This window comes from Peromyscus californicus, unplaced genomic scaffold (genome assembly GCF_007827085.1).
Source record: "Peromyscus californicus insignis strain IS unplaced genomic scaffold, ASM782708v3 Scaffold_4__1_contigs__length_199733344, whole genome shotgun sequence".
In the NCBI taxonomy this organism is placed as follows: Eukaryota; Metazoa; Chordata; class Mammalia; order Rodentia; family Cricetidae; genus Peromyscus; species Peromyscus californicus.
The window spans coordinates 168,801,753-168,816,073 of record NW_026294562.1 but is presented as its reverse complement, the minus strand read 5'-3'; the positions used below and the strand labels follow the sequence as shown (position 1 = coordinate 168,816,073).

Here is a 14,321-nt window from a genome sequence, read left to right as displayed (position 1 = left end):
ATGTGGGAATCCTGGGGCGGGGGGCGGCTATGTTCCAAACCCCTCATTTCAGCTCTGACTCCTGGGTGGCTACCTCTACTCCTCTGCACTCAGCACGTCCCCAGGATCTGGAACTGCAATCAGAGAGGCAGGATGTTGTGTCTGGGGGAGGCACCTCATTCCAGGTGACCTGGAGGCTCCCTCCCCTCCTCCCATATGTCAACAAAAATCTTATAAAGGAATGGGGGGGGTCCTTATCAAAAAAAGAAGAAAAAGTTAAAAAGGAAAAAAAAAGGAGGGAAAGAAAGAGAAAATAACGCTTTGTTTTCTATTAAAATCAACAAAATGCAATATATACAGATATCACATAGACCTGGACCCTGGGAGAGGCGGGTCAGGCCCAGTTAAGCACAGGGAGGGAGAGAAGAGGGGTCAATTCGAGGCTGGGGAGGGGGCTCAAGAGCCCCCTCCTCAGCCGTCACTCAATCCTGCCTATGACTACCAGAAGGGAGGGTGCAGCCAGGCCTACCCCAGCCCCATCCCAAGCCAAGCAGGAGTCACACCAAGCTGAAGTCTGGCGGGAGCTGGGAGAGAAGGAAGAGGGAGGAGGAGCGGGAGGGGGTGGGGACGCACACCACAGGCCTCATCCCACTTTCTGTGGGTTTGAGGCCCTCACCCCCTGCTCGTAGGTGACCCGCTGGCTGATGAGGTATTGAGCGGCTTGCGTGGCCGCGGGGCTGCCCGTGATGGTGACCCGCCGGTTCCGCGTGCCGGGCAGGAACTCGCCCTTCTTGGAGATCTGGATGCGCGCACCCGTCAGCTCCTGGTACTCCACCAGCGTCTTGCCCCCTTTGCCCAGGATGGCCCCCACCAGGTTCTCGGGCACCGCGATCTCCACCAGCTCCTTGGCGCTCTCGGCCGCCAGCTTTTCGGCCGTCAGGAAGCCGCCGGCAGCCCCGGCCGCAGCCGCGGCGGCCACCAGGGGCGCGCCCCCCGCTCCAGCCGCGCCCCCCGCGCCCGCACCGAGGTAGCCGTTGGCGGCCGCGGCCAGCGCGAAGGAGCCCAGCGCTCCGGGGGGCGGTGGCGGTGGCGGTGCCGCCCCCGCCCCCGGCCCCGCCCCGGCGTCGCCCGCGTAGGACGCCAGGAGGTTAGCTGCGGCGGCGGCGGCGGGGTTGGCGCCCGCGGCCACCGCGGCCAGGACGCCCGAGGCGGCGGCCGAGTTGAGGCCCAGGCTGAGCGAGTTGGTGTTGTAGCCGTAGCTGGCCAGCGTGTTGAGCGCCGTGCTGATGGCCAGCAGGTCGGTGCCCGAGAAGGCGGGCAGCGCGGCGGGGAAGGCGCCCACGCCCGCCAACCCCGCCGGGCCAAGCAGACCCGAGGCGGCGGCGGCAGAGGCGGCGGCCGCGGCGGGCAGCACGTCGGCCGGGCTGGCGTAGGGCGAGCCGGTGGGGTTGGAGTTGGCCACGGGCCCCGCCACGTTGGCGTAGCTGATGTTGAGGCAGCTGCTGCTCTGCGGGTCTTCCTGTACCTTCTGCACGATGACGCTCACGGCCTTGTGCACCTGCTCGGGCTCGCCGCTCACGGTCACCACGCGCTCCTGCAGGTTGATGCCCTCGGGCTTCTGCGACAGCTGCACCCAGGCGCCGGACTGTTCCATCACCGCCTTCACGGTCGCTCCCCCCTTACCGATGATCAGTCCCGCCGTGCTGTTGGGGACGATGAGCTTGGCCTGCGTAGAGGAGAGAGAGACAGAGTCTGCGCCGGGGAGAACGTGGCGCGCAGCCGTCTCAGATCAGTTCTGGGTTGTTTGTTTTGTCTTTCCTCCAGTGTCCATCATCAGGCCCACCGCGGTCCCCTGATAAGCCAGGACAGCCCTACTGGTTCCTAAAGGAAAATTTGGAAATATCTGGCGGGGTGTAGTGCTGTATGCCTGTAATCCCAGCACTCCAGGGGGTGGAGGCAGGAGGATGTCAGGTTTGAGGTCAGCCTGAGCTATATATACATAAGCAAGACCCCATCTCAGGGGAAAACAGGAAAAAAAAAATCCGGATCTTAGCAGTCCCCCAGCCACCCTGGCCCATGTTCCTGGGACCTCAAACGCTGCCTCTTCCGTGGCAGGTAAAGTGGGAGCCCATCTCGCGCCTGCTCCAAGCCTGTGCCACCCCTCCCAACTTCTGTCCTTGTGAGCTCTGGCTCCTAGTCTCCCCCCAAGGGCTTCGAATCTTATTTACACATTTCTCTCCCTCCCTCTCTCCTTCCCCTTCTTCTCCCCTCCCTCCCCTCCGCTCTCCTCTCCCCTCTGTTAGCCCAGGCTGGCTTGGAACCCATGGTCCTCTGACTCAGCCTCCTGATTTTCCCCTCAAACACTTATGTCAAAATCCACACAGCAGAATCCAACCGGTGCCTCAGAACGGGTTTGTGGTTGGGGGGCACAATTTTGGTGTGGTTTTGAATGTCTGTAGTTCTAGCACACACAGGATGCTGAAACATGAGGGTCGTAAGTTCAAGAACAGCCTGGGCAACGGTGAGTTCGGGCGAGCCTGGCCTACACTGCGAGACTTTAAAAACACAACACAACAGCAACAACAGAACCAAACAAACCCCCAAACCGCTCCGTGACTGTAGCTGTATTGCCTTCTGGAATCAGGGTGTGAACTGTGATATCATTTCTTCCACTGTGGCCCCACCTGAAGAGTTACATGTTAAAATTCACCTCATTTACAACAAATTGCCTGCCTTTTATCTCTCTTGTATTTAGTTTTCGTCCCCATTTTTATTTTGTTTTGAGTCAGAGTCTTACTAATGTCTTTGGACCAGGCTGGCTTTGAACTCAGAGAGATCTGTCTGCTTCTGCCACTCCGGTGCTGGGATGTCAATTACGAACTATATCCATCTCTTCTATAGTTTGTGTGTGTGTGTGTGTGTGTGTGTGTGTGTATGCGCGCGCGTGCGCGTGTGTAGGTCAGGGGGCGCTCACATCACTGTATCCACCCTTCTTTGTGGGTTTCCCAGTGAGAGCTCAGGCTGTGAGACTTGTAGGACCAAGTGCTTTGACCCGCCGAGCCCTCTCCCTGGCCTGGTCTTCTGTGTTTAAAAACGATGCACAAGAACAATAAAATGTGAGGTGCATCCACGTAACGGAATGGTATTTGGGCGTAAACACGAAGAGCTGGCACAGTTCGTGCTGGTAACATGGCTGCCCTTAGAAAACAAGCTGAGTGGAAGAGGCCAGACATCAAAGGTCACATGGTTTCCTCTACATGACTGTCCAGAATATGCAAATCCACATGGACAGAAACTGGGTAGGGAGCTGGAGAGACGGCCCAGGGTTAAGAGCACTTGTTGCTCCTTCAGAAGACTCAAGTTTGGTTCCCACATCCAGTGGCTCATAACTGCCTATAACTCCAGGCCCAGGGGATCCAACACCTCTGGCCTCCACAGGCACCTGCATTCATGTGCACATACCCGTATGCAGACACACAGACGTACATGTAATCAAAAAATAATAAAAAATAAAATATTTTTTTTTTTTGTTTTGAGACAGGGTCTCACTATAGCTCTGGCTGTCCTGGGACTCACTATGTAGATCAGGCTGGACTTGAACTCCACAGAGATCTGCCTGCCTCTGCCTCCTGAGTGCTGGGATCAAAGGCATGTGCCGCTGCACCCGGTTATAAAAATGGATCTTTATAAAAGATTTATTTTTATTTTATGTGTGTGAGTGTTTTGCCTGCATGTATGCATGCGTAGGATCCTGTCTCCAGAAGCCAGTAAAGGACAGCAGATCCCTGGGAACTGGAGTTATAGGCAGTTGTTGGATGCCAAGTGGGTGCTAGGAATTGAACCCAGGTCCTCTAGCAGAGAGACAAGAGCTCTTACCAGCTGAGCCAGTGCTCCGGCTCCAAGGACCTGAGTTTGAATCCCCGGCACCTATGTGAAACGCCAGACACGGCTGTGCGTGCTGTAAATCCCAGCACTGGGGACAGACGGGTAGACCCCAAGAGCTTATTAAGCGAGTCTTCCCGTCCAGCGCGCTTCTAGTTTTGGAAATAGACACTCAAGGGTCTCTTGAGGCAGACAGCAATGGAGGAAGACGCCCAACCGTCTGCTATGGCCTTAGCATGTCCCTCAGCCCACATGCAACATAAAGGAAAATACGTTAGTGGGTGTTGGAGGTAGGAGACAGGGCCCGGGGTGACAGCTACAGGGACAGTAGAGATCTTCTGGGATTCGATGGTGGCTCTGGTGAGCCACATATTTTTATACTTAAAAATATATCTATTTTTATGATTTTATATGTATGGGTGTTTTGCCTTCATGTATGGATGTGTACCACGTGTGTACCCTGGTGCCTGCAGAGGCCAGAAGAAGGTATCAGAGCCCCTGGGACTGGAGTTACAGATGGCTGTGAACAGCCATGTGGGTGCTGGGAATCCAACCTGGATCCTCTGGAAGAGCAGCCAGTGCTCTGAACTGCTCAGCCATCTCCCCAGCCCCCTCGGTTTGTTTTGTTTTTAAGACATGGTTTCACGTAGCCCAGGCTGGCCTGGAACTCACTATGTAGCTGAGGACGGTCTTGGGTTTCTGATCCTCCTGCCTCCACTTCCTGAGTTCTGGGAATGCAGGCTTACATCACCACACCCTGCTTGATTTTACATTCTATGACTGTATTTCTACCGAGTGTCCAGAACAGGAAAATCTGTAGACACAGAAAGCAGATTAGTGGTGGCTTAGAGAGAAGGAAAGAGTTATCGGGGGGAGGAGACTGAGGGGTGACAGCCAAGCCGATCAAGCATTCTTTGGCGAGTTGGTGAGATGGCTCCATGAATAAAGGCGCTTGCCACCAAGCCTGAGGACCTGGGTTCGATCCCTGGGACCCACATGGTGGAAGGAGAGAACCAATGATTATAGAACACACCTACTCTTTCACCCAATAAATGAGTAAGTGTAGAAAAATGTTTTGAAGGATTTCTTTTGGAAGCTAGCCGTGATGGCACATGGCTGTAATCCTAACATTCAGGGACTTCAGTGGTAGGATCAAGGGTAGCCTGGGCTACATAGTGAAACCTCATCTCAAAACAAAACAAAACAAAGCAAAATTAAACAAGTACAAACAAAAATTTAGCCAGATGAAACAAATACAATTTTAACTGGACATGATGACACATACCTTTATAATCCCAGTACTTGGGAGGCAGAGGAAAGTGGGTCAACATGAGTTCAAGGCCACCCTGATCTACATAGTGATAACCTGTCTTTAAAGAATTTTTTTGTTGCCGGACACGCCTTTAATCCCAGCACTCGGGAGGCAGAGGCAGGCGGATCTCTGTGAGTTCGAGGCCAGCCTGGTCTACAAAACCAGTTCCAGGAAAGGCACGAAGCTACACAGAGAAACTCTGTCTCGAAAAACCAAAAAAGAAAAAAAAACCAAAGAATTTTTTGTTTTAAAAGATTAACTTGGGAGGTGATAAAGTGTTCTAAAATTAACTGGTGGTGGATGCACATCTCTATGTACATACTGAGTCTTTGAGCTGCACACTTCCCTGTTTTGCCTGATAGTGGGCATTCAACCGAGGGTTTCACATGTGCTAGGCAGGTGCTCCACCACTGAACTCCTTTTTACTTTTTTGAGATGGAGTCTCCCTCAGTTGCTTGAACACCCTATGTAGACAGTCCTACTCTCCTGCCTCAGGTTCCTGAGTAACAGGCATTAGAGGCGTGGGCCACCAGCCCTGGCTGACTCCATACTTAAGCAAATGGTTAGTATGCAAACTGTGTTTGATGTTTCCTGGTTAGCCAGATGCTAGAGTCATCTGGGAAGAGAGAACCTCAGTTGGAAAAATGCCTCTGGCAGACTGGCCTGTAGGCAAGCCTGGTTGATGTGGGGAGGCCCAGCCCACTGTGGGCGGTGCCACCCCTGGGTTAAGGAAGCCATGGTGAGCAAAGCCAGCAAGTAGCATTCCTCCATGGTTTCTGCTTTAGTTCCCCCTGCCAAATTCGTGCCTTGGCTTCCTCTGATGGTGGACTGCCACCTTATGCCAAATAAACCTTTCCTTCCCCAAATTGTTTCTGGCCAGTGTTTTATCTCAGCAATAGAATCCCGAGTAAAACACAATGAAACTGCTAAGTCATTTAAAAATGCATTTCAACCTTTTATAAGGTTTTCTGTTTTCTGTGTGCCATGGGGCGGGGACCAGAGGGGACAATTTGCGACAATTTGCGGGAGTCAGTTGTCTCCTTCCACGATTGTTCTGGGGATCCAACTCAGGTGGGCAGGCGTGGCAGCAAGAGCCTTTACCAGCTGAGCCATCTCGCCAACCTGAACTGGCTAAATGTTATACAGCTACTATGTATCTACATTTCAAAAGACTAGAAGGAAAGACTTAGAACATTTTCTTCACAGTGACTGTGAAGAAAAGAAAGCCAGGCATAATATTCCATACTTGTAATCCTAGTACTGAGGCAGGAGGATAACTGAGAGTTACGGGCCAGCCTGGGCTACGTAGTGAGTTACAGGCTAGTCTACGATACAGAGTGAGTCGCTACCTCAAAACAAAAACAGCAGCAGAAACAAGAACAGCAGCAAAAGGAAACAAGGAAACAAACAAGGAAAATCCCAGGAAGATGGCAGCTGCCTTCAGGACAAGCTCTGAATTATAGCACCAAAGAATTCGACATTCGTAGGTGCAGACTCACAGAGTCCCGAAACAAGTACTCGAGGAGGCAAAGCTGGGCCAGTGAGATGATCCCACGGGAAAGGGTGCTTGTTGCCAAGCCTGACAACCCGAGTTAGATCTCCAAAACCCACGAGAGAGAGAGAGAGAAACTCACACCCTCAAATTGTCTCCTGACCTCCACATCGTGGCCATAACAACATGAACATGCATGTACACAATATATATTTTTTTTTTTTTGGTGTGTTGAGACAGACTTTCTCTGTGTAGTTCTGGTACCTGTCCTGGAACTCACTCTGAAGCACAGGCTGGCCTTGAACTCACAGAGATCCACCTGGCTCTGCCTCTGGAGTGCTGGGGTTAAAGGCGTGCATCACTGCTGCCCGGCCACTTTTTTTTTTATTTTTTTGTCTCTTTTTTCTTTTTCTTTTTTCATGCACACAATAAATGTGAAAAGAAATTTAAAAAGGAGAGATACCGCCCCCCCCCCCCCCCCCCCCCCCCCCCCCCCCCCCCGCAAAGTACCAAATCTCGGAATAAGAATGTATACTCAGAAAAGGATTTTTTTTTTTTTTTTTTTTTTAATTTCAGAGTCAGAGGACTTACTAGAGATCCTCTTGCCTCAGCCTCTGGGGTGCTGAGATGACAGGTGTGTACCTGATGATGTGCCTAGAATCTTGGAATCACAGAGCATAGCCCTTGGAGGCAGGTTGAGAGGCCAGAGGAACACCTGTTATCTGCCTTTGGGATTTACAAGCTCATGGAAAATTCCGAACAGGACTTCCAAGGACAGATGCCCTGACAGTGGCAGCCAGCACTTGCCAGGGATTTTCGTCAAAGTTCTGTATGGCAGCTGAGCATAGTGGCTTATGCCTGTAACCCAGCACTTTCAAAGCTAAGATGGGAAGACCCGCCCTGAGTTTGAGGCCACCTTGAGCTACATAGGGGATTCTAGGCCAGCCTGGGCTACAGAGTGAGGCCTTGAGTCAAAATAAAAAAGTAATAAAGGGCTGGAGAGATGGCTTAGAGGTTAAGCGCACCGACTGCTCTTCCAGAGGTTCTGAGTTCAATTCCCAGCAACCACATGGTGGCTCACAACTATCTGTAATGAGATCTGGTGCCCTGTTCTGTATACATAATAAATAATAAATCTTTTTAAAAAAAGTAATAAAAATAAATAAAAATATTAAACTAAGAAAGGGATCAACCTTTGAAAGCCAGCAGCTGCTGGAGAATCATGGCTTCTTTTGAGACGTCTCCAAAATGTGGAAATAGTTTGTGCTCCCCAATGAGAAGAATTGGGGGTGGCTGGTCATGGGCTATTCTGTCCCTGTTAAGATGGCTTGCCCTTCAGAGGGACACAGCCCTGAATGCTTCTTAGTCCCTTCCTGAATCTTGAAAACATTTGAATGTACAGTCCTGGTTGGATGTGGCTGCTGGGCCACAGCAGAAGAGAAGCCGAGGCCCGCAGAAAGGAAGGCAAACAGGTCCGACACAAGTCCAGCGTGGAAAAGAGCTGGGTGGCAGTCCTGATTAAGGCAAGTCCTGTAGCAGGAGTCAGTGGGTTACAGTGCTTGCTTCACTAGGCCTGACTGCTTGAGTGGCGACCCTGGAACCCACGTGGTGGAAGGAGAAAACCGACTCCCACAGATTGCGCGCGCACACACACACACACACACACACACACACACACACACACTCACACACACACACTAAATGGGAGGAAATGCTGTAACAGTGCTGAGGCTGTAGATCAGCTGGTAGATTTTGTGCTTAACATGCACAAAGCTCTGGGCTGAATTTCCAGCACCATAGAGATAGGATTTGGGGGTGCACATCTGTAAGCCCAGCACTCAGGAGGTAGGTGGTGGTAGCATTGGCTACCTAGTGAATCTGAGGCCAACCGTAATTAAAACAAAAAGCCCTATGTCCAAAAAAAATAGGTTTCTGAGATGACTCAGTGGATTGAAACTTCCAGGATGGAGTTCAAATCCCCAGCAGCACCTTTGTAAAAACCAGGCAGGTGTGGGGGCTGTACATAGTCACAGAACTCAGGAGGCAGAGACTGGGCATCCTCGGAGCCTGCTGGCTAGTGAGACTGGCCGATTCAGCAACAGACCCCCGCCTCCATAAATAAGGTGGAGAAAGACTGAGGAAGACACCTGACACACACACACCCCATACACATATGCACACGTGTGTGCACCCATGCACACGCAAACACTCATATACACAAGCACACCACACACACATGCCAAAAAGAAAAAAGGGAAAGAAAGCCACATATGGTGGCTCAGGCCTCTAATGCTAGCACACGGAAGCCTGAGGCAGGCAGATCACTGTGAGTTCAAGGCCAGTGTCAGCCACAGTATGAGCCCTGTCTCAAAACCAAGTCCAGAACAGCTACCATTTTGTTTTTGAAGGGGAGAGAAGAGTCTTTCTATGCAGCCCAAGATATCCTGAACTCTCTCCATCCTCTTGCCTCCACCACCCCAATGCCAGATTATAATGTACCACCCTGCCCAGGGCATTTTGTTTGAACTGTCTATGTACTAGGCATCCACGCTAAATGCTTTTCAAACACCGATGTGCTATCCACCATTCACAAATCTATCTATACCATAATAAATCTCATTTTACAGATGAGAATAACCAGGCAAGGAGCAGTCACAATCTTGTCATCTGCTCAGGGCCACAAAAGTAGTAGGGAAGAGGACTCAACTCAAATGTGACTCCACAGCCTGAGCCTCCAGCCATGGGCTCTCTCATTTTTTGAAGCCTCGGAATGATACGGAAGGATCGATCCTGGTTCTGAAACCTTTCGTGACTGACTGTCCTGTGTGAGTGTAAGGCCTATATGGTACGGATCCCATTTCCCACGCAACATCCAGAAACACTCGATGACTCCCCACTCCCTTGTGGCCACCACCAAAGCGGAGGGAAGGGGCCCTGTCCTGTCTCTCTAAGCTGCGTGGAATCCACGCCCTGCCGGGTGGGAAGGCATTTTGGAAGGACCTGGCTGGGCGTTAGGAGCCCAGCCTCTTCAGCACCAAGGACAGCAGCCTCGCGCGCCAAAGCCTCAAGCCCGCAACGTTTTGTTTGGGTGGGTAGCGGGCACCAGGAACGTGTTCCTCCAGGGCTTTCCGCCCACCGTGTCCCCAGGATTTAGGAGAATTCAGATTTATGGTCTCCTCAATGCCAAGGCTGAAGAATCCCAGCACCTTAAAACCAAGCCTTTGCTGTCTAGATGGACTTGGAGGCGCTCTCGCAAGCGCCCTCCCCGTTAGCCGGCGCAAGGGCTTTTCTCCTTTGTGTCAAGAGTTCATGTATACGGGAGTGAAGAGAAAACCCGGGGCGCTTGTGTCCATCCCTGCGTTCCTCTTCTCATCCCCATCCTCCCACCGGGTCAGGTCCTCAAAAACAAAAAAAAAAACCAAACCCAAACAAAAAACCCAAGACTGCAAATCAGGGACTTTCCGAAGGGCCCACCTGGCCCAGGCGCAACATCGTCATGGCAACCGGAGAGGCTCAGGAACCCATTGGTCCGCTCTCTGCCACACCCCTTCCACCACCGCTTCCTGGTAACCAAGGCAACTGAGAGGCTGCCTTTTCTTCTCCATCCTTTCTAGATAGGGTTGGGTAGGGTGGGGACCGGCCCCTCTCTTCCGCTAAAGCAAAGCACGATATCCCCATAATGGGTATTAGGGAGGAGGAGGGAGATAAAGAGGCTGCTTCTAAAATTCTGGAGGGGTTGGGCTGTCACTGAAGTCACTTCCGGTGAACACAGGAAGTAGGAGGCAGGTTCCTTTGAGAGACAAGGGTGGAAAGGAAAGGAGCCGAGTGTCTCCGGAAGGATGGATGAATGGGAGTGCCAGCCTCGATCTCCAATCCCTCTGAATCCAGCCCGCTCCCAGCAGTATGGAGCCCTTTCTAGACTGTTAGAGCTGACTTCCGAGTATTAACCACTAGCAGGCAGGCATTTGACAAACATACCGCATCTTTAACAGAACCCACTGTCCTTTCCCAGCTGACCTGCTTGGCTCTGTCGGGGTTCATCGTGGTTTGGGGTTGAAGAATGTTGACCACCTCGGGCTTGGTCATCGCTTGAGGGATTTCTCGGACCTTCTCTGCGATAAAGCTGTGAACGGCATTCAAGGCCTCTGCCGTGCCCTGTACTAGGCATACCCGTTCTGTAGTTCCTGTTAAGCAAGGGGCAGAGGAGGGCACACATATGAGACAGCAATGGAGACGTTCCTGACAGACTGGGCCCATTTTCATGGAAAGGGTCTGGGGAGTGAGTCTGGGCCAGCTGATGTGGTGACTGGTTCATGGTGGGTAGCTAGCTGAGAGAATGAATGGAATCCCTGTTTTATAATCTGTACTTTATCTCCCTCCCCTAAAACAACCCCGTGGGGATGGGAGAATGATGCTTAAGTGCCCACAGCAGTCCTGGGCACGGGAGGTAGGGCTCAGCTGCCTCTTCCCAGTTCTTGTGGGCGCCCCTTGGTTGCTGTGGCAACCATTCACTCGCCACTCACCCCCCCCCTTCCAGAAGGGGAGAGCTTAGGCCCGAAACGGTTGCCACAGTAACTGGAACCCCCTTATCGGTCTGGCTGGCCGGGTCCCTCAGCCCACCCCCAGGGGGATGAAGGATGAGGCTCGGTTGCCATAGCAACTGCTGAAAGCCTACAGCGCCTGGCCTCTGGGCTTTTGGAGAGGATGGGGAGAAGATGGGGGATGGGGGAGGCAGAAGAGAGGCCAGAGTGCAGCCTAGACCCACCAGATGGAGGTCTGGGGGGTGGGGGAGGGCAAGGGGTGTGCTTAGGGGATGAGCAGGCGAGGTCAAAGGCAACTTTTAGAGACTGGGAACAGAGAGACTGGGAATAGAGGACAGGGTAGCCAGCTTGCCTGTCTGGAGATCCTCCAGGTATTGGCTGCAAGTCTGACCTGGTATTCTCTGTATGTGCGTACTGGGGAAGGGGAGGAGAGGGAGAAGCTGGGCGCTGCTGAAATGTACGCACGGAGGAGAAAGACTCTAGGTGACACTGCGATCCGTGTGTGCACCTGAGGCTGCCTGTAGGGAGCTATGTGAATATCTGTATACTTGGGCAGGGTTGGAAAGAGGACCATACTGGGTGTGTGTCTAAGCAAAAGACCAGAAGAGATTGCAACAGAAACATACTGTGTGCTGAGGACACGGTTTAGCAGTAGAACATCTGTCTAGAATTCCCCTAGTGAGGGGCTGGGGTGTGGCTCAGTGGTAGAGCACCTGCCTAGAATCCCCCCAGTGAGGGGCTGGGGGGTGTGGCTCAGTGGTAGAGCCCCTGCCTAGAATCCCCCAATAGGGGTTATGGTTGTAACTCAGCCAGGCACTTGCCTAGAATGCACAAGGTCCTGGATTAAATCCCCAGACACACACACACACACACACACACACGGCCCAAAACAGGTAATATAACAGAATGACTGGAGTAACAAGGTTTGGAGCCCGAAGACTTTGGCACATAAGCAACAGAGGCTGTGCAATGACCCGTCCATGTCCTGTGCCTGCAACTGTGGGAGCCAGACAAAAGGATAGGGCACACCTCTAGGTGTTCCCAAGCTATCTGGGTGGTGAGCATGTGGTGTGAGAATATTTGTGTACACACACACACACACACACACACACACACACACACACACGGGGGTCAGTCACCAGCCTTTTATTGGCTGTGTGAATGTGAGGACACCGGCAGACTTAAGCGACTGTATGAGGCTGTCTGGTTGGCAGGTGTACTGGTTGGTATATGTGCACATTTCCAAGTGTGTGCACGGCGGAGAAACAAAGAATCCTCAACCGCGCCTGACCTGTGTGAGAATATGAGTGAGTTGGTGTGCCTGGGCCTCTCTGATGTGATGTGTGGACGTCTCCGTCCCCAGGAGGGACTCAGCTTGTACCGCCAGCTCCCTGGGTCTGCAAAAGGTTTTGGATATGTGCCAGGCCCTGTGCCTGTGTGTCTGGGACACTTAGTGCTGAGTGTCATTGTCTGTGGAGCACTTCAGTGCGGCGTACTCGGTGTCCAGCCCTGACCCGTCCGTCCCTTGCTATCTCTCAGCCTGGCCCGTCAAACCCGCCATGTGCCTGGGGTGTCCCTGTCCGCTGGCCATTCGGGATGCTGAAAACCCCTACCCTTGCCCTTGGCAACGTGATCCTCACTTTTATGTCCCCTTCACCCAAGAACAATAGCTTGGTGTGGGCCAAGGGTGAGTCAGCTGCAGGCTGACTCTGTCTGGGTGTAAATAGGAAAGGGTGTGGGTTGGGCTGGGAATGAGGGTGGGGATGGGGGATGGAGGTGGGGTGGGGGGAACCCCAGGGATAGTGTGGGAGACGTGGCCAGGGTCGCCATCTTCCAACTCAGGAAGTCTGTGTGCATCCGCCCCTGCGCAGTTCTTACCCTGGGGTCCACAAGAGTTTGGTAAGGGAGACCCTGTTAAGTCCCGAAAAAAAGTGTCCTATAATAACAGTTGGTGGTTACATAACACTGAGCGCCAGGCCCTGTTCTGAGGACTTGGTGTTTGTTCACTTGGCATATGAGGCAGGGCCATGTCTTGGTTGCCTTGATGTCCTGTTAAGGACACACAGAGGACTCTGGTCTTGTCCTAGATCACCCAGGCGGTACAGAATCATCAGAGCTTGTGTGTGTGTGTGTGTGTGTGTGTGTGTGTGTGTGTGTGTGTGTGTGTGTGCACGCGTGTGCGTGTGCCTGTGTGTGTGCGCGTGTGCCTGTGTGTGTGTGTGCGTGCCTGTGTGTGTGTGTCTGTGTGTGCGGTTCAGGGGATAGATAACCTCAGGTATTGGTCCTCACCTTTCACTTTATTTGAGATAGGGTGTCCTGCTCCCCACTGTGTAGTAGGCCACACTAACTCTCCTACAAGCATTTGCAGATTCTCCTGTCTCTGCCTCACATGTAGTCGTAGAGACACAGGGATTAGACATGCCCCTCCGCACCCTACCTTCCCCAGGTCCTAGGATTGGAACCCAGGGACCCATATTCGCACGGCCAGTGCAGCTCAGTTGATTCCCCGGGTCCGCCATCAGGCATTCTCAACACAGGTGTCTTTTTTTTTTTTTTCCCAGCTTTGAGGCAATGTCTTTCTTTGTAGCCCAGATTGGTCTTGAGCCTGCCATCCTCCTGCCTCAGCTTACCAATTACTGAGGTGTCACATCTATGCCACCATACCTCGTGTAGTAGGTTCTGTACTCTTAATCCTAATCCAGCCAGTGCTAAACTTGAGAGTCTTTGAGTTGTCTTCCTGTTCCAACCTCCTACAGATGAACACTACCATGCCTGGTGTGTGTGTGCGTGTGTGTGTGTGTGTGTGTGTGTGTGTGTATGTGTTTGTGTGTGTGTGCACACGTGAGAATGAGCAACAAGGGGGGCATACACAACAGAAGCTTTGCTTTTACTTTTTGTTTAGAAAAGTCTTAGTGTTTTGTTTAGATGTGTGTGTGTGTGTGTACTAGAAGAGAGTGCCATATCCCCTGGAACTGAAGTTATAGGTAGATGTTTGTGAGCTGCTTGATGTGAGTGCTGGTCCTCTGAAGGAGCAGCAAGTGCTCTTAACTGCTGAGCCATCTCTCCACCCGGAAGCTTTCCTTTTAAATGATTTATTCATTTTCATTCTGTGTGT

The 14,321-nt window shown here is 52.2% G+C and overlaps 1 protein-coding gene across 1 annotated transcript in view; it reads right to left on the bottom strand.

The window, feature by feature from the left end:
• Window positions 1–293: 293 nt before the first annotated feature.
• Window positions 294–14,321, bottom strand: part of Nova2 (NOVA alternative splicing regulator 2) — a 33,950-nt gene continuing 19,922 nt past the window's right edge. Inside the window, exons 3-4 of the mRNA XM_052761160.1 lie at window positions 10,683–10,849; window positions 294–1,705 (exon numbers count right to left, since the gene is read on the bottom strand). Of these exons, the coding sequence (XP_052617120.1) occupies window positions 623–1,705; window positions 10,683–10,849 (1,250 nt within the window). The 3' untranslated portion in view covers window positions 294–622. The remainder of the gene's footprint in view (window positions 1,706–10,682; window positions 10,850–14,321) is intronic.